We start from the raw sequence: 19596 nt of genomic DNA, 5'->3' as shown, positions 1-19596 counted from the left end.
AATTCTACCTTGGTTTTGGCATTAATGCTGGTGCCTTGCTGTAACAGGAAGTTCACCATCTTGGCATTTCCGTAGTGACAGGCCACTATCAGAGGCGTATATCCAAGCTGATGTGTAGAGAGGATAAGGAAATGATACAGAGAAATATACAGCCTGATATGTTTTTTTGTCTGCTGTCATAATTTATCAGGAGGTGGAATACATTTAAAATAAATCATCTTTCAAAACATGATGATTGATCCAGTTGAGTTCATTAGCAACGTGAATGTAGACATAGGATATATGATATAAACATTGCAATGCATCCCAGACACCAGTAGGTGGCAGATTTGACCAATATTTATGTGAGTTACTTTGTATGAGTAACAGATTGGAGTTGTGAATGAAATTCTGTGACTAGAGACTAGTTTGTGTGTGTATGTTTGTACCTTTGTTTGCTGGTCCAAATTAGCGTCATGTTTGGTCAGTACTTCTGCTGCGTTGACCCTGTCCTCTTGTGCTGTGAGGTGCAGAGGAGTCAGTCCACTCTGTAACACACAAAGCAAACAGTCATTGTTTGGTGTTTGTGTGTGGAATGACTGAGGTTTAAAGGCTTTGTTTGAATTTTCAAATCATAAACCAAGTGTTATTGATACGAGTAGGTAAAGCATACGTCTTGTATGTTTGTGTCCTCAACAGATGTTTACGTTACACACAAAAACCTGTAACTAACTAAAATGTTATTGCATATTCTGAATGGTTGCAAAGAATGTAAATTATTTTGATAACACACACACACACACACACACACACACACACACACACACACACACACACACACACACACACACACACACACACACACACACACACACACACACACACACACACACACACACACCTCAGTTACAATCAAGTTACTACAAACTACAGTATATCAAAACAAGTGTCTGACAGAGTTTGTATCAATCAGTATACACCTGCAATTGGTTTTAATATTTGAACAAAAATCCAAGTGTCAAAATATGTCTGTGTTTGTGTGTGACCTTGGTTGCTGTGTTGACATGAGCTCCTTTGCCCAGTAGCAGGCTGGCCATCTCAGCGTGTCCTTCCTGGGCTGCAAGGTGTAGAGGGCTGACTCCCTGCTTGGTCAGAACGTTTGTCTCTGCTCCATACTGCAGCAGTGATAACGCAATGTTTGTCTGGTTCTTTTTGGCTGCAATGTGGAGAGGAGTGTAGCCATTCTGGACAAAGCGGAAAGTGAGTTAAATACTGGGATGACATCCCTCTTTGGGGTTAACATTTTCAATTTTAAACAATTTTCAGTATTATCTCTTAAAATCGAAAACATTTACAGTAAGCGGAGCAAAAGAGTTCACCTAAAAAGTAGTGCAGCAGTGCTATTTCACAAAAGGTATGCATTTTTTCAGTATGAAAGCATCTCAGAATGCTTTTCATGTATTTTTCTTCTTCAAAATCCTTTGTCTAACCTTTGCTGTAGCATGAGGTGATGCCCCTTTATCCAGCAGCAAGAGAGCCACCTCTTGGTTGTCATAATGAGCTGCCACATGTAGCGGAGTAAGGCCATTCTGTAAGAGGAAGCAGTTGATTCAGGTTGCTATTTCTCTTATGGATGGTTGTACCTTCATAACTGGGTCGTGTTTTGTGCTTAACAGTTCTTGTCTGCTTTATAAAATGCCAGAGACACAAATGATTTCTGGTCAGGGTCTTAAAGCTTCAGTGCACTGATATTAATAACCAAGCCCTGAAATAATCTCAATCCTGTCTTTGAAAACTGGATCCGTCACATTACACTGAAGTATCTTTAATCAAAATGTCTGATCCTCAGCTTACCTTGCCAGCATCATCAGGGGGAGCTTTGCGCTGAAGGAGTAGTTTTGCTACATCAAGGCTTCCATACTTAGCTGCTACATGTAATGGAGTGAATCCTTTCTGTGGAGGGAAAATAGAATTCAAGTTTGTTTCCAGCGTACAAGGTACAAGTCTGAACTATTTTTTTTGTGTGTGTGTGTATGTGTGTGTGTGTGTGTGTGTGTGTGTGTGTGTGTGTTTGTGTGTGTATTTAGCTGGAAGCTTATACAAAAGTTTGTCCCATTCTCTGCTCACCTTGGTGGCTAGTGAGTGTGAGGCTCCGGCCTCCAGTAGCACTGCAGCAGTCTCTACCTGACCCTCCCTGGCTGAAATGTGAAGGGGAGTGTAGCCGTTTGTGGTGGCGGCATCTGGGTGGGCCATGTGCTGTAGCAGCAGCTGGACAATGTCTGTTTTCCCCAAACGAGATGCAATGTGTAGGGGAGTCTGGTCCTCCTGTGGTTGAGGAATGGAAATGTTTGAATATACAGGCAAAACAGGAGAGCAAAAAATAAGCAGGGAGAGAAGCAGAAAATAGAGATATCCAGACAGGCAATATTACCCTATTAAGCATGTGTTTGCAATTTAGTGGATGAAATATGCTTATTTATGATAAACAGACGGAGGGAGTCATGAACTATGATGATGTGACGATGCTGACTCACCCTGGCCATGGCATCCACCAACGCTCCATTCCTTAGCAAACAGCGAACCACTTCCATCTGACCTGCTCGTGCTGCCATGTGGAGAGCTGACTCACCACGCTGATAGGCAAAGACAGGAAATGTGTAAGCATTATGTCACTGTGCTGCATAAAACCTTTGTGGTCTGTAACATTACGAGGTGTACTACTCACAATGTTACGGACATCAGGTGAAGCTCCATTCTGCAGCAGGAGTAGAACAATGTTGAGGTGGCCCATGAAGGCAGCTACATGGATGGGAGTCAGACCAGACTAGAATGAGAGAGAGAGAGACATACAAGAACAATGATAATCAATATAAAATGCTAAGTGACAACAATGGCAATGCATTTGAAAGATTTCCAGATGTATACAGGTGTCCCACCTCAGTAATGGCCTGGATGGATGCTCCATATTTAACCAACAGTTCCATCACTTTCACCCTGTTCTTCTTACAAGCGATATGTAGAGGAGTGAAACCATTCTGGTAGAGAGAGAGAAAAATGAATTGACTTTCATTTTATTACTGAGATTTAATTTGAAAGGTAAGTTGACTCTTCTCTGGGGCATTTTATATAGGAATGGAGAAATATGTTACATTAGTACATAATCACTAGCTTTACCAGACCATTACTAGTGTCACATGCTATGGGAGACAATGTTGCTGTTTTTTTATGCTGTCAACTCATCTTTTATTCTTCCATTTGGTCATTTTGATACGGGATTTTGGGACAGTCAATAATAAATATTATTTTCTTAATAAAAAAAGTAAGAGCATTCATTCACATAGCCCATTAACTTCAGCACATTAACTGTGTGTGTATTTCTTATATGTATGTTCTTGTTTTTACTTCTTTACATGTATGTGCGGGTTAATACTTTGGTGCTTGTACAGTTGTTATCTGTTGTACGTACCAGGGCCCTAGCATTTGGGTTAGTCTTTTTGTCCAGCAGTAGCTTGGTGACTCTGTAGTGGCCACAGTGAGCTGCGACATGCAGCGCTGTGAGGTAGTCCAGTGTGACATCATCAACAGGCGCCATTTGCTGCAGCAGGAATTTCACGCACTCAACGTGGTCTCCCTGGGCTGACATGTGTAGTGGGGACAGTCCATTCTGTGGTGGACAATACATAGATGATGAAAAAGTGACAAAAAAGCAGTACAACAACCTCATGTCCTCATTAAAAAAACAACAACATTACAGTTCTGAAATTCAAACCTTTAATTACGTTTATACCATCAAGTAGCTGTAGTAACCAATACAAATAAAAATTAAAGAATAATTATGTTTCATGGCATGACAATGCTGGTCTGGTTAGATTTAAGTAGAACAATCATTTGGTTAGAGTGAGGAAATGATCACTTGAAATATGGTTTATAGTTCCTTAGAATTACACAACCTTCTTCACGGAAGCAAACAGAACAACAAAGTCCACTATCTCTCTAGTCATCCACACTACCCAGTGTGTTTCTTGTGAGGGTGGCAAAAGCAAAAGAAGCAGGAAACAGGCATAGAATATCAAGTGTATCACATGTCTCATGACAACTTTACCCCGGATCTGATTAAAAACTACACACATTTATTTAGTGATAGGAAAAATTCTGGTGTATATTGGGTCAATACCGGCTGAGGTGTACAACACCTTGGTTCTAGCTAAGATTGGGGCTCCTCTCTCCAGCAGCAGCTCTACTGCTGGGTCATGTCCACTTCTGGCTGCACAGTGCAGGGGAGTCAGTCCATCCTGGGGGAGAATACACAGACACAAATATTTGCAAGTGTAGTCATAAATCCAGTTTGTCTGTTTTAACAAAGTAATTGACAGCTAGTAGTTCTATACCCATTGTTGTTGTTGTTGTTGTGGAGACTCACCCTGGTTTTAGCATCTATCTGAGCTCCTCTGTCCAACAGCAGGGCCACCATGTTGGTGTTCCCTCTCTTAGAGGCCACGTGGAGAGGCGTTATTCCATTCTGACAGGGCACATGAGGAGACAGAGTTAACTGCCATTCTGGGACTGGCTTGTTGGCCTTAAAGTTTTGTGGTTTATGAGAACACCATATTTTCATTATTAATTCATCTCATCAACATGTACATGGACGCAGTCCGGAGAAGGCCTAGAATCCATTTGAATAAATAGTATATTTAAAGAAACCAGGCTCAGAAAGGCAAAATAGCTGAAAAATGTAGGAAATATAACCTCTGACAGACTACAGGGAAATGCCGTTTTTAGAGGCGTAGATGATTTCTAGACAATTTGAAATACATTTCTTTGCAAGCCTCTAAGTGAAAACACACATCAGACTGTGGTACACAAAGTGTCTTGATGTGCTAAGAGAAGTGGAAATGGGTCTCTACCCTGGCTGTGAAGTCTACAGCAGCTCCTCTGTTCAGCAACAGGGTGGAGACATTCACGTTACCATAGTGAGCCGCGATGTGCAGAGGGGTGAACCCACTCTGTTTGAGACAGACAGGGAGAGAGGAGGGAAGGAGAGAGTCAGCGGGAAAGAAAAAGAGATCAAATGACAAAAACAGGAAGGATCAGAACAATGGTGGAAACAGCAGGTGAGAAACAGCTGCAAAGGAAGAGCAAAGTGAGATAGAAGAAAACCAAGAAGAAAGAAAGAGAGAAAGAAAGAAAGAAAGAAAGAAAGAAAGAAAGAAAGAAAGAAAGAAAGAAAGAAAGAAAGAAAGAAAGAAAGAAAGAAAGAAAGAAAGAAAGAAAGAAAGAAAGAAAGAAAGAAAGGTTAGATTTTTCAGTAGCAGATACAGGAAAGAAACCTGATTCTACTGAAGCACCATTATAATGAGGCAGCATGCTGAACAAAAGAAACCAGACACATCCGTATAAGAATCACTAAAATGAGCATACCCCAAAATAGCACATGCAATACATAATGCATTCAAAAACCCTGTAATCCTGCCATGCTAGCTAAAAAACCCCAAAACAAATTGTGGTACAAAAATAAATTGAAATTGAAATTGAAATTGTCACAAAAGCAACAACAACAACAAAAAACCTTTCAAAATAAACAATATTAAAAACCAAGCTGAAATACACAAAGCAACTATTCACTAGATGTATCTGCTGACGGACAAATGGACATTTATATACAAGCTATACATTATATATAAATATTTACAGTACACAGTTGTAGATGGGTTTACTCCTTACCTTCCCATTCTGATAGACATGGTGCAATTTAATTAAAAAACAGAGTTAACTTAAAGTTTGACAACGTGTTTCAGAGAGAAAAAACAATATCAACATGCTTGGAAGTACACATGCTGTAGGCCATGTAGAGAAAAAGAACAATAAATAATATGAAGTGGAAATTGACAGCTGCTGTAATGGAGTGCTGCCAGTGTTTCAGTGAAGAATAATATAACTTTAAACTTTTAAAGAATGATTAATTAATTAAAAAATGTAAATTAAAGAAAGAAATATATAACAGATAATTGATATAGTAGTTAAAATGCAATAAACCTACATTTTCTGGGATACATTACATAAATATAACACAGTGTGTTTAACTGTTAGCCATGCAGGAGTGTAAAGTACAGCATTGTCAGCTGCATGCATTCATATTAATTGTACATAATTTTGACATGCAAGATTTCATTAAGTCTCCACTAAATAAGGTAAAGATCAGGACAAAAACAGCTGAAAGAGATGGTCAGAAGTGACAAAAAGGAATAAAGTGAAGCTGTGATAAGTATGTATACCTCTGTGGTTCTATTGACCATCATCTGGTTAGGATGCATAAAGAGAGAAAGGGGGAATAGGGTGTTGGGTTGTAAGGGCTTTTCACAACACACAATACACAGGGTAAGTGTTCAAGGTCACACACATAGAAAACAAAAAGCAAAGACAAGGAAGCAAACAACAAAATACTCATAGAAAGGCTACATCATCAATACTATATATATATATATATATATATATATATATATATATATATATATATATATATATATATATATATATATATATATATATATATATATATATATATATATATATATATATATATATATATATATATATATATATATATATATATATAATTAAAATTAGTAAAATTGTTAACATGAAAAATAATCCATTCAGCCAGCTACATTATCAAACACTTCTTTTTTGTCTTCCTGTTGCTTTTGTTGAAAACTGTCATCTTCCCATATGCTTCCCTCAATTCTTCCTCTTGCACTTCACCCTTCCCGTCTCTCCCTCAATTTCTCCCTCACCTTAGATTGGACATCAGCATTGTGGTCGTTTTGGAGCAGTAGTGCAGCAGACTTGGTATCGTCCTTACGGGCTGCAATATGCAGGGCTGGGAGGCGTACTTTGCCCTTTGTGTCATGCTCCAACAGTAGGGAGACCACTGAGTTGTGGCCCTGCTGGAGTGAGATTGCCAGTGGAGTGAAACCATCCTGGCAGAGCAGAGGAGAGGAAAATAAGAAAACCAAGGTTAAAAGAGTGAAACCAATTCGGAGAAAAAGAGAGGAAGATGTGACTGTAAGTTGAATTAGAATCTACGTTTATTATAATTTGTACAGTTCAACATGTGCACAGGTCCTTTTTCACACAAACTTACCTCTGTTGCAATACTTTGGTTCCCTTCATTTTCCAACAGGTATCGCACCACCTCCAAGTGATTCTCTTGGGATGCCATGTAGAGTGGAGTGAAGCCATTCTGTAGAGACAACACATGCATAAAGAGTTACTAAATGTCATATACTTACAAACTTTTTCTAGTTAAATACATAGTCTAATTCTCACCTGTGACTGAGCATTGACATCTGCTCCTCTCTTTACCAGTAGTCGGACTACCTCTTTCTGCCCAGCCAATGAGGCAATATGGAGGGCAGTATTTCCTTTCTGCAAAATGAAAAAAAGGGTTGAGGGCACCAGCTAAATATGTATGCATATATCCTGTGTGTGTGTGTGTGTGTGTGTGTGTGTGTGTGTGTCTCATTTGGTTAAAAGAGCTGTAAGAGAAGTATAACACTGGATTGATACAGAAAACCAAATAATACAAATTGATAACAGAAAAAGGTTACGGTTTTGTATATTTTTCTTTTTTCAACTGACTGTTTAATACCAAAGGCCAAATTCTTGTCAGTCCAGGGATATGGGGCGGGCAGGGTGACAGATTCCTTGCTGGCTGTTTAGTAATACTAGCTGTTAAGGCTACATGACATCAGACATTCATAGAGTCACACTCCGAACACCTTGCCAAGCAGCTTTCCAGACACTCACTCTCATTCCTGTCATGATGCAATGGGGAGTCTAATGTGGCCTGTTTCAAAACCAAAGCCTTGGAGCAACTCATGTAAATTGTTGTCATGATTGTTATCTAAATTTTAAAGAAAGCCAGCCATTCAACGGAAAGAATCCAAAAACACATTCAAGATATTACATTGGAAACATCAGGAATATCACAAACAACGTCACCCACCAACTTTTTTTTTTTTTTTTTAAACAGAAGTTGCTTATTGTGGATATACAAAGTTTCAGAATTAAATTCTTTCCACATGGCTTTTCTCCCTCTTAAATCACCCTCATGTCTATCACGGCCCTTGTGAATCAAGTTTCAAACTTTAAGTGGGAGTGAGATTCCACAAAGTGATTTACACAGTACTGCACAACTGATACCACTATATATTCATGTGTATCCACACTCTCTCCAGGTGCTTGATCAGCCTTATTCTCTTTTTCACTTTCTGTCACCTAGCTGTCACTCTCCTCTGTTCCTTTATTTCCATTTATCTTCTACACCATAATTTAGTACTGACATCAAAACTGGGAAGCTTCAGTCAAGTTGGTTTTATTTTCATAGCACAAAATCACAAATTTGTGACTTATCGTCGTCCATTCTTAGACCTGCAGTGTGGATAAAGTAAAAAGGATAAGATAGAAGATCTTGTGTAGCTGCAATATCTATGCAGAGTGCAGTAGAACTCTGAAATGTTCATATCTGAAAATAAAATTGGTAAAATTGGTAAAAGCTTTATGACAATGCGGATATGTGTGTACCTTTGTGGCAGAGTCAACATGTGCTCCTCTCTCCACCAGTTCCTCTACTAAATCCTTGTGTCCCTCTTTAGCTGCCAGATGTAGTGCATTCAGACCATTCTGAAAAGAATAAAAACAAAATATCAATGCAAGATTTTGAGAAAACAATGTAGCAAAGAGAGTGCTACTCATAGAATTACGCTACAGATATCAAGCGCCACACCTTACATCATAAGTGCTAGAAGATGCAGGGAGTGGACACAGAACATCAACAACTACAGAATCAATTGCAAATGACCCATGTGAAGCTTGTAATATAAAGCTAAATTGTATATAATACATGATGAGGAAATAAACTGAGGTGTGGCATTACACTGTACAGCATTGTCAGCATAATGAACAAACAGGCTGGTGGTCAATATTGTAACACAAAAACAATGTTACATGCGGCAGGATTTTTTTTCCAAACAATATTAGGATAGGAACATTATAAAATAAAATATTCGTAAATGTTTTTATGGGTAAAATATGCATTTAGGATTAAAATGAACACAGATCAAATGATTTACAGTTCTTAAAGAATGTATATTTCTACAAATGTTCAGCAGTCAGGAATTCAGCACAAAAACATGGTTGATTTCCCCCTCAGACAGGCTTGGTGTGACCATTACATCAAAGACCTTTGATCCATCAACCAGTGCTACAGGTGAGCAGCAGCACAGGAGGGGGAAAGTTGAGTAAATGTTTCACTATCTGCCAGGCAACCACAACTCAACTGATGTATTTATACAACACATTGTGTGCGCAGATAATTCTTCAAAGACAAACATATATAAACACACAAAAAATGATTCACCTCATCCTCCTCTTCCTCCATTGCGCCCCGTGTCCCCCTGAAATCCGCAATCTAGAAGAGTACTTCAAATTGTGGCCTCGTTTGTATCCCTCAGATTTGTCGCTCCTTTTTTCACAACAAATGTCAATCTCTCTCTGTCTTCTCTCTTCTCAGTGCATTCTTCTCCTTTGTAATCTTTCTTTGCTTGTTTCTATCTTTTGCCTTCTGAAATTGTGCTCCAGCTATCAGCAGTGGTCATTTTCTTCCCTCAACAGCCTTCTTGGTTTAGATCCAAAATTCTGGGACTATTTGTCTTCTTCCTCTTCCATGCAGGCTCTATCACATGGGTTACAGAGATGGACTGTGCCTCCTGGCTCCAGAGACCCCCTTGGCACTGATGTAAAGAGGGGCCGTTATGTTGCTAACACTTCTATCATTGCCCCCTTCCTTCCCTTGCGCGCACTTACATGCGCACTTACATGCGCACACACACACACACACACACACACACACACACACACACACACACACACACACACACACACACACACACACACACACACACACACACACACACACACACTGAGTCGCCAAATGCCAAACAGCCAAAGGGGTGTAATGTTTCTGCACAGTCATAGAGGGTATGTAGGACACACACACACACAAACATGGATACTCATATTTAGAAGCTACTGAAAATGTCGACCTTTCAAAAAGGAAAAAAAGGAGGACGTTCCTCAGAGGCCAAAGTATGTTAGTGAGTGTCTAGTCGAGTGAGTGACTATGTCGAAGATGTGTAATGTGACTTTAAAAGGGTACATATGAGAGCCCCCTTCTGTTCTGTCCATGTCCTAATATGAAACACTTAAAAGATATGTTTTCATGTAAGTTCCTAATGAGCTTGCAGTGGAGAATTCTGTACTTGTATTTTCCTTTTATTTGAAAGCCATAACAAGCCTCCTGCTAGAAAACTAACTTAGCAAAGAAGGCCATTTTATGGGATTGTGCTGAATACAGCAAATCATCTAAAGAACTATTTCTTTTTATCTCTTCTCACACCTGAAGTTTGAAAACACAGGGAGTCAACTTGCAATTTAAAATCAACTTGAACACTAACCATCTAAAAAATGTAATAAATAAATGTTTGTCAATGCAACAAATTCATTGTTTAGCCTATAAAATGTCTTAAAATTGCTTGATCAAAATGTAATCATCTTCATAATATAAAAAATAGAGACAAAAGCAGTAGAGAAAAGTAGCAAAAAAATTAATGAAACTTATATTTCGATCCTCTATTACAATTAATTAATTGTCTAGTCTAAAAACTTAATTATATAATACAAAATGTCCATCACATTTTCCTAGAGCCAGAGGTGACATTTTCAAATTGCTCATTTAATCAGATTAAGAGCCCCCAAAGATATTCCAGTTATAACAAGATAAAATAGAAAAACCAGTTGGAACCAGTATATAATTGACATTTTTCCTTGATAAATTACTTAATCAATTACCAAAATGTTGTAATTTTTTTTGTGCGTGCATGAACTGACAAATTAATTGAGTAATCATCATCATCATCACCACAGTCATCACAGGTTAAGTGTGGTTATAATGAGCTGGAGATGCTCTTCGTAATCTGCTATGTTTGTCTGGGTGCCAATCACTTCAGTAAACCATACGGTCACATTAACCAGTCAGTCAGTCAGTCAGTCAGTCAGTCAGTCAGTCAGTGACATTCTCACTGAAGATATCAGAAGACAAGAATACACTTCCAAACTCAAGACTTAATGCTCTTTGTTGCAGTTTGAACATGTAGAAAGTCACCCGTTTCGGCTATACACATTCGTTCTAAAATGCCAGCCTCACTGACACTGACAATTATGCAATCTTATATTGGAATGTTTCAATCACATTTCAACCAATGTGTATTCAGGAAAGACAAGTACTGTAAAACCCACAACATACACATAAACTCACTCACTCACTCACAAACTGATCTAAATATCCTTTTCCTCTTTTCCTCTGAACTCTAAGTGAAAGCTTATTTAGCTAATGGACATGCAGCCCAACACAGTGATCCCTGGCAGTTTGTACTGTAGGAGCGACATGACATGATTGAGCTCCATCCAGCAGAGATTAATATTCATGCCACTGTGACCAATGACCTTTGTTATAATCACACGTGTGAATAAATGGTAACGTTTATGTGATGTCATTTTATAGGCCTGAGTGTCAAATGGGATGAATGTTGGAGGAAAAAAGGGAAATAATGTAATATTGTAAAATGCATGCAGATTAAAGAGTAATATCACTCACCAAGGATTAACATTTGGGTAGATTATGGAGGCCTTTAATTGTAAGGACAGAAATTGAACAGCTCACATTGAGACACACACACACACACACACACACACACACACACACACACACACACACACACACACACACACACACACACACACACACACATGACATACTCATATGTAACAAACTGTCACATGCACAATATGTAATTCAGCTGGTTCAAAGTGACTACAGTGATATCTAAATTAAATCTATGTTGTGTGTCTATGTTCACAAAGGGACACTGTTGTAAAAGCTGTGAGATCAGTTCAGCATAGAAGGTGTTTTGTTTGTCTCATTCATAAAATCTATTAAGAAGGATAGTTAGACTCTGATTCTGGCAAGCAGGGCAAGTATCTCCCTCTTGGACTAACTTGGACAGCGTGTTTCCCTTGGTGACAGACTCTGGCCCCTCACTACCTTGCTGCTGCTTTCTAGGATCTGGCTATTCGGTTATAAATGAACACATACGCCATGGGCAAAGTTCAAAAGTCCCATGCGGCATGCCAGCATCTCCTGCTGACTTGTGGATACACAGTTTTACCCAAGTTAAGAAAGGATGACATCATATTCATTTTAGGATACATTTCCTGAATCCAACTAATATTGTAAACACCGAAACACAGTTTGTAAAACTGTATAGATGTTAGCCCTGCTTAATAGTGTTTAAGTAATAAAACTGTAATGATATTTGCCGATTAACACAAATACATTGTGTACTTGCAGATTATATTGAAACATATGCCCTTCCTTAATTTTAAAATCACTGCAGATCAATTGATTGCTACTTCCAATTAACCAGATTGCACATTTAAGTAACATAATTTCATCTCTGCTGATGCTCTTATCAGCAGGGCTCTGACTGCTGACTTTAATGCTAACAGCAGTATTACAGATAATGGCTCTGTAATTGTGTGGAGTGCTTTTCCACAGACATGATTCCGATCCACTTATTGCCTAAAGAGCAATTTTGCTGCTAATCACGAGTTACACAATACTTTTGAATGATCATCCAGGCATCAAATTTCAGCGGATGTTAATTATGAATGTCAGACTAGTCATACTGTGTGTAGTGTTAGCTTGACATGGTCATCTAGGAAGAACTCAGTCCTCAGCTTCCATCAACACAAACAAATGTATCAGGTTAGAAGCAAACCCTCCTTGGTAGTTTAGTAATAGTCAGCAATAGCCTGGATTTATTTGATTCTACAAGTACACAAGTTAAATACCAGTATTTATAATCACACTCCTTCACCAGAATGTGACACTGCTGTTGTGTTAGATTGACCACATCCTAAATTCTTAATCCTTCAACAAGAACCTTCCAAACAGGAGGTGAATGTGTGAGGTCTTACCATAATTATGTTACCCCCACAGCACAGCAGTCTGAACACTAATGATTATTTCCATTTATTAATAATGTGTCTATTATTAATATGAGTTGTTTGATCTCTATAGAATGCCAGAAAATTGTGAAAAATCTCAATCACTGTTTTACAAACCTTGTCCCAACCAACAGTCCAAAACCCAAACACATTAAGTTTACTGTAACCAGAAAGTATTCACATATAAGAAAGACATTTTAGCATTTTCTCTTAAAATATATAGGTGATCGCAAAATTAAAAACAATTAATCAATTATCAAAATAGTTGTTAAATAATTTTCTGCCCATTGGCTAGTCAATTAATCAACTATTCATTGCAGCTCTAAAGGTAGCAGATTACTATTACCATATATCACTGTGTAAGGACAGCTAAACCAACTGTCAAACCACACACCTAGAGGTACAGTTTATGTAATGCACTCATGTGGGACTCTGTTCATGTATATGTGTAAATGCATGTGTGGTAAAGCATTTAATCATGTGTGTATGTTGTGTATGAACACATTGCACTGTCTGAAATACAGATTTCACACATAAGTGTAATGAAAACAGTAACAACACTGACAAGAAAAATGTTCAGGAACAAATGTGTCATAAATATATATATATCACTATAATTTGCTACATCAGTGCTCAAATACAAAGTAAAATGAGCTACAGGGTCAATGTCAATGTCATGAACAACTGAGTGATATGTGTTTCTTGTGATTTCCTAAAAGAATCACTCCTACAGTTTTATAGTACAGTGGCTTTTCACCTTTTCACTCTAAACACAGTCACACACACACAAAGTGAGAGCATCACTGGGATGAAAATGTCACTCACATGTTTGGTCACCTGAAAAGGGCTCAAATGTAATCATCTGACCCCTGACAGATACTATGAAGGGCAGGGCTATCCTGTTGCAGGAAGAGAGGTGGTGTGTGTGTGTGTGTGTGTGTGTGTGTGTTTGTGTGTGCGTGTGTGTGCGTGTGTGTGCGTGTGCATGTGCAGTATTGCAGCCCTGAATAGTGAGGCTTCCCACTTGATAAACAAAATAAAACCCATGGTGCTCATGACAACAAATAGTAGGGCTATGGGTGGGCAGCAGCCACTTCCTCTCTGCCAACCAATTACAGCCCAGCGTATAAATAGTTGCTATTAAATTGCTTTCAAATTACAAAAGGCCAACAGTAATGAGACAGTAGAAACACACACACACACACACACACACACACACACACACACACACACACACACACACACACACACACACACACACACACACACACACACACACACACACACACACACACACACACACACACACACACACACATACACACACACACACAGTCACGTAGCCACTCTCCCTCTCCACCTTTAAACTACCTTGTGACTACTGTAAATCATAATGATATAAACAGGCCAGGGGGTGTGCTGAGATCTAGAGATTCAGTAAGGGATTTTGCACTCTCCCCACTCCCTACTTCTCAGAGGAATGTGAGTGAGGGTGGGTGTGAGGGGTAAGAACAGCTGTCAGAGGGACATAGAGCCGTCAAATATAGCTAGGATTGAAAGGAAGAATGGGTGTGGTGGGGGGAAGTGGGAGGGGACTAATTGTAGACCAGAGGGTGATAATCATCTTGGAAGGGGGGCTCGCAGGTTAAGGTATGTGCTGACTTAACTTGTTTGTATGATGCCACCATGACACAGCAGAGTGAAGGTTATATTCAGCAGATTTGACAGGCAGACTTTGACTTACTGGTGTGACAGTAACATGTATTGAATTTGCTGTATGTTGGCTGGAATGTGGATGATGATTTGATTATTTAACAGCAGATTTAAGAAAAAATATCACTGGTTTGCCAATTCTGGGCCAGATGTGATCATTGTTAACATGAAGAACACAGTCAAAAATGTGAGACACAGTACAACTGTTGTAAAATGGACATAATGGGTATTTCCTTGCCTAAACATAGACAAAAACTAGATTAAAGCTTATAAGAAGGGCATAGAAATACACTGAATAAAAATAACTGTGATGTAGTTACATCACAACACAAAGACAATATCTAAATATAATCTTGCTGCCGATATTAACACTGATGCTAACTGAAAGCAGTTCTTTACCAAATAAAAATGCACATCTGAGGATAGCAATGTAAATCCTTCAATGACTTTGTGATAATATAGTTTGATACTATACATAGAGTATTTTGGCATGTAAATAAGAGTTTTGAACCATATATTCCTTCTACATAAGATCAATAACAAACAGAGCTAGACTATAAGACACACAGCAGTCATATTCAGTTTCAAAAGGAAGCGCAAGAGTAACAGTGCACATCGTGCACACGTAACGGCATAAATGGAAATATCATTAAGCAACAGTTGCAACAGCAGAAGTAACGTAACTTCCTTACCTGGTTACAGGTGCTTATGTCGACTCCATTTTTCAGGAACTCAAGGACTTTATCAATGTTTCCTGCTCTGGCAGCTCGCAGGAAACTGGTGTTGCTGTCCGACTAGAGAGATAAAGACAGATTGGAGCCAATATTAGAGACAGTAATACATGCTTTTTTTGTTTAGTTTGTTATGGTGTTATTTCTGGTGTACTTGGTGTACTTATTAAGTTTTCATTCAGAAAACATTGAGGTTACGCAGCTGGTACTGTGTATTATAAGCAATAGCTTTTTCTAACTAACACATACACAAAAACAATAATCAATAATGGCAAAAGTTTGATTTTTATATACATTCCATTTGTTAAATCTAGTCTTTACATTTAATTTTAGTGTTTTTGTTTTTGTTTTATTTACCTACACATCCAAATAACCCCCCCCCAAAAAAAAAACAACAACAAAAAACCCTAAATTATTTAAAGAAATGAATGTAGGAGTGTATTTGATATGGTTGATAGATTGACTTGTATAAAGGTGTAAAGTCCCCCCAAAATGTTGACCTAGTTCTTTCTAAGGATATAAGCAATGTATAACACTATCCACAGGGCCTTTTCCTCTGACCTGGAATCAAATATCAACTGTAAACACCCCTCAAGACAACCTGAGGCTCCTCACCATTTTACTGTAACATATCCGACAACTGTCAGCACAAATATCGCTCTAAAACAGTATGAGACTTTAGAGGCCAAGTGATATTTGACAACATTTTTGAGGCCAGTACCTATACCGATATACCTTTGAGGGTCCGATAACAATTTAATGACTGAATATGTCTTCATTTTTGTCATTGATTCTTAAATTTGGATTAATAATGATTTGTGACAAGGATATACACATTTTGAGAAATTTTCAGAAAGAACATTTATCTGCCAACATTTATACCAATTCTGCAATAAGCTAATATCACTGAATAATGATACTTTTTAAACCTGCTGATACATTTAGTGCTGAAATAAATGATAATCGCTGATTATTTTATGGATAATGGGATTATTAATTTAGTCTACAAAAATGTCAGGAAATAGTGAAAAAATAATCATCAATAGTCATCAAATTGCTTGTTTTTTTACACACAACATGCAAAAATGTAAAGATATTTAATATCAAATGACATAAATAAAAACACCAAATCTTCTCAATTGTCAAACCAATTAATTAATCAATTAATTAACTAAGCATTTCATTTCCAGAAACATTATTCAGGCTCTTCTGAGTTTTTGTGTGAAATGTGATCTCTCCTTGCAGATATCTAATATTTGACCAGAAATGTAATACAAATTTAGACAGATAATAATTTATGGAGATTTTATTGTCCTGTATGCCTACTTGTTAAAAACCCAACTAGATGTTTTGATTTGGTAATTAACTGTTGACAAGGTTTCAACCTTGTAGTGGTGTTAAGACAATAACGTGCCAGTCAGATACCATTGGGTGTTAACTAGTGAGGTCAGCAGGATCAAACTCCCCATTGAATGTTTGGGGTCTGGCCACACCTCTGTGTAGGATCAAGGGTCAAACCCCTGACATAAGATGTCATCACACACAGACAAAGACACACACACAAATACACCCGGAGCAACAAACGAAATACAACATACTTTTTGAAACTTGCAGCAAAAGTAACTTAACATATGAAAGTAATTATAACAGCAGAACCTTGTCTCTCATGCTGCCTCTTACCAATGAATCAACAAGTTCAGATCCATAGTCAGGAGCTCCGTAGTAGTCAGTGTGTTGGTTTAAATCGTTGTCACTCCCAGTGGTCTTTAAAGTTTTATCTGATCCACAGGCTTTACATGATGCTGCGTTGCCCATGGTTACCATCCAAATCAGTTAAGAATGTTCCCACTGTACCTTAAAACTGTGGCCTTAAGTATCTTCACTCACTTTGGTGCTGTACTGTATGGCGTGACCAAGTCCAATCCTTGTAGTTTCTCACTTTGCTTCCTTCAATGAAAGCCTCTCAAGTCCACTTTTCTGACATTTGTCTACATCAATAAATCCTACAATCCATTAAATCTGTCCACGTGTTCTGTTCAAACTTGATGAACAAGCCAAATCTCATGCACTTACTTTATTATTGCCATCACTCTATCCCCCCTCTGTGCCCTTAAATCCCCTGACCAGTTAAAACTGCTCAGCCTTGGATACCTCTGGCTTGGTCTTAATGTGTGAGCTTGGTTTAGCCAGGGCCCAGTCCTGCCTACTCTTCCTCTTCCTTTCCTCTCTCTCTGTAGGATAACAACTGCAGTCATAAACATTTTAACCCTTTCTGTCTCTCCCGCCTTGGCTATTTTTATCTTTCCATCTTCAACCAACCCCTTGCTGTGCGTGCCCAGGGTGGGGAGCATGACAGCTGAGTTTGACTACGATCAGAGACTGCATGGCCTGCATTGCTCTTCAGCAACGCTGAGGGTCATGATGCAGAGCATGGAAGTTGAGCCTGAACAAAGTACTTAGATCACATTTCAGTAACTTACAGTCTAACACAGGACCCATTGTTTATCATTAGGGGACTGTAGAAAATTCCCAATGTATAAACACAAAACTTTAATGTTTTTCTGTTTGCTTGGGATTGAGCATAATGCTTTTACAGCCATTGCAAAAAAAAATCCATATACTGGATAATACTTTGGATAATGTGTTTATTTGACTCTTCAGATTCTTATTACAAGTGTATATCAAAACAGGCTTGCAAACAGACGCAGCCAAACAATATTATACAGTCAGTAAATATATAATAATGATATATAGACAGAGTACAGTCAGTATTCTGTCATTAGCTTTTCACAACCATTATATCGATGTTTCAAATGATTTAAAATATGAGCTTATAGTGGAAGTGATTAAAGATATGACTCAAGTCAGCAACTAATGATTATTTTCATTGTTGATTAACCAATCAGTCATTTAGTCTATGAAAAGTTAATTTCTTAGAGGCCACAGAGATGTTTTCCCCCCCAAATTACATATTTAGATTAGAGAACATTACCTCGACTGTTAAAACAAATATACAAAGACAACTCTTTGCTTTATATGATCTATATGTTTGCTCAACTGATACCGAATTGTTCATGTGAGTGTGACATCACATGCTTAGAAAGACATTATTAATGTGTGTTTGTGTGTGTGTACAAGTGTCTGTCTATGTCCATTGCTTTTGATTGCCTTTTCACTTATCTGTGCATCTCGTTCATCTCTCTGCTAAGACAGCTGCACAAAGAAAGATTGGATTGATTGAGAACCAGCTGTAGATTACAGCATATCTGTACAGGATTTGTGTAGATTGACCTGCAGTCAGTCATGTACTGTCATATAGGGTACTGGTTTACACACTGTACTCTGACCAAGTCCATGCTAACACTGGGGAAAAATCAAAACTCTAATCAGCATCACAAAAATCCCATTAGCAGCTTGGTTAGTGTGTACATTTGGCCATAGTTATATTTCACCTCCTTGCTGGCCTGTATTTAAAAAAAAGTACACAAACACACTACTGCTTTAATGAGGACAAACGTCAAACACAGTTTTGATCTTAATAAAGTAGTCTCTCTTCAAGACTTACTATGATCTATCTACTCACATAAGTTTATAAAATATAACTGAAATTCCTTTGTTGTATTTGTGTTTATAATATGGCCGTGGAAAATGCTTTCTTGATTGTCTGGCTAAACAGTATGACCACCATTCTAAATCAGTCCTTAGGGTAGCAAGTATTGTTCAAAACAAAATGTACACTGACAAGTTATCTTTAAAATAACTTGCTATTTAAACACAACTGCTTTTTCTTAGAAAAGTGATCCAATATAAGAAAATAATGTACTTGACGAAAGAAATTTCTTTACATCTTTCATTCTTTGTACGTGAAGTTGAAGTACATTATTCAGTGACTGACATATTGACATATTTTATTTCAAATATTACCAGAAGGTTGCTTCATACAATTCCCGATACCACCAGGATGTGACCTCCCACTGAGCATGAGCCTTTCAAACATCTGTCATCTACTCCAGCACAAACATCATAAACCATCTGAGTGGACAGTAGG

The 19596-nt window shown here is 38.1% G+C and overlaps 1 protein-coding gene across 1 annotated transcript in view; it reads right to left on the bottom strand.

Moving 5' to 3' along the window:
• The window catches only part of LOC133986011 (ankyrin-2-like), a 123527-nt gene that overhangs the window by 78689 nt on the left and 25242 nt on the right, over positions 1-19596 (bottom strand). The window contains exons 2-21 of the mRNA XM_062425781.1: positions 15510-15611; positions 8563-8661; positions 7306-7404; positions 7121-7219; positions 6771-6956; positions 6252-6275; positions 5701-5709; positions 4884-4982; positions 4400-4498; positions 4173-4271; positions 3446-3643; positions 2916-3014; positions 2705-2803; positions 2514-2612; positions 2107-2304; positions 1834-1932; positions 1470-1568; positions 1026-1223; positions 429-527; positions 9-107 (exon numbers count right to left, since the gene is read on the bottom strand). Of these exons, the coding sequence (XP_062281765.1) occupies positions 9-107; positions 429-527; positions 1026-1223; positions 1470-1568; positions 1834-1932; positions 2107-2304; positions 2514-2612; positions 2705-2803; positions 2916-3014; positions 3446-3643; positions 4173-4271; positions 4400-4498; positions 4884-4982; positions 5701-5709; positions 6252-6275; positions 6771-6956; positions 7121-7219; positions 7306-7404; positions 8563-8661; positions 15510-15611 (2202 nt within the window). The remainder of the gene's footprint in view (positions 1-8; positions 108-428; positions 528-1025; positions 1224-1469; positions 1569-1833; positions 1933-2106; positions 2305-2513; positions 2613-2704; positions 2804-2915; positions 3015-3445; positions 3644-4172; positions 4272-4399; positions 4499-4883; positions 4983-5700; positions 5710-6251; positions 6276-6770; positions 6957-7120; positions 7220-7305; positions 7405-8562; positions 8662-15509; positions 15612-19596) is intronic.

This window comes from Scomber scombrus, chromosome 2 (genome assembly GCF_963691925.1).
Source record: "Scomber scombrus chromosome 2, fScoSco1.1, whole genome shotgun sequence".
Lineage (NCBI taxonomy): Eukaryota > Metazoa > Chordata > Actinopteri > Scombriformes > Scombridae > Scomber > Scomber scombrus.
Note: the sequence above shows the minus strand (reverse complement) of the source record. Positions and strands in the feature narration are given on the sequence as shown.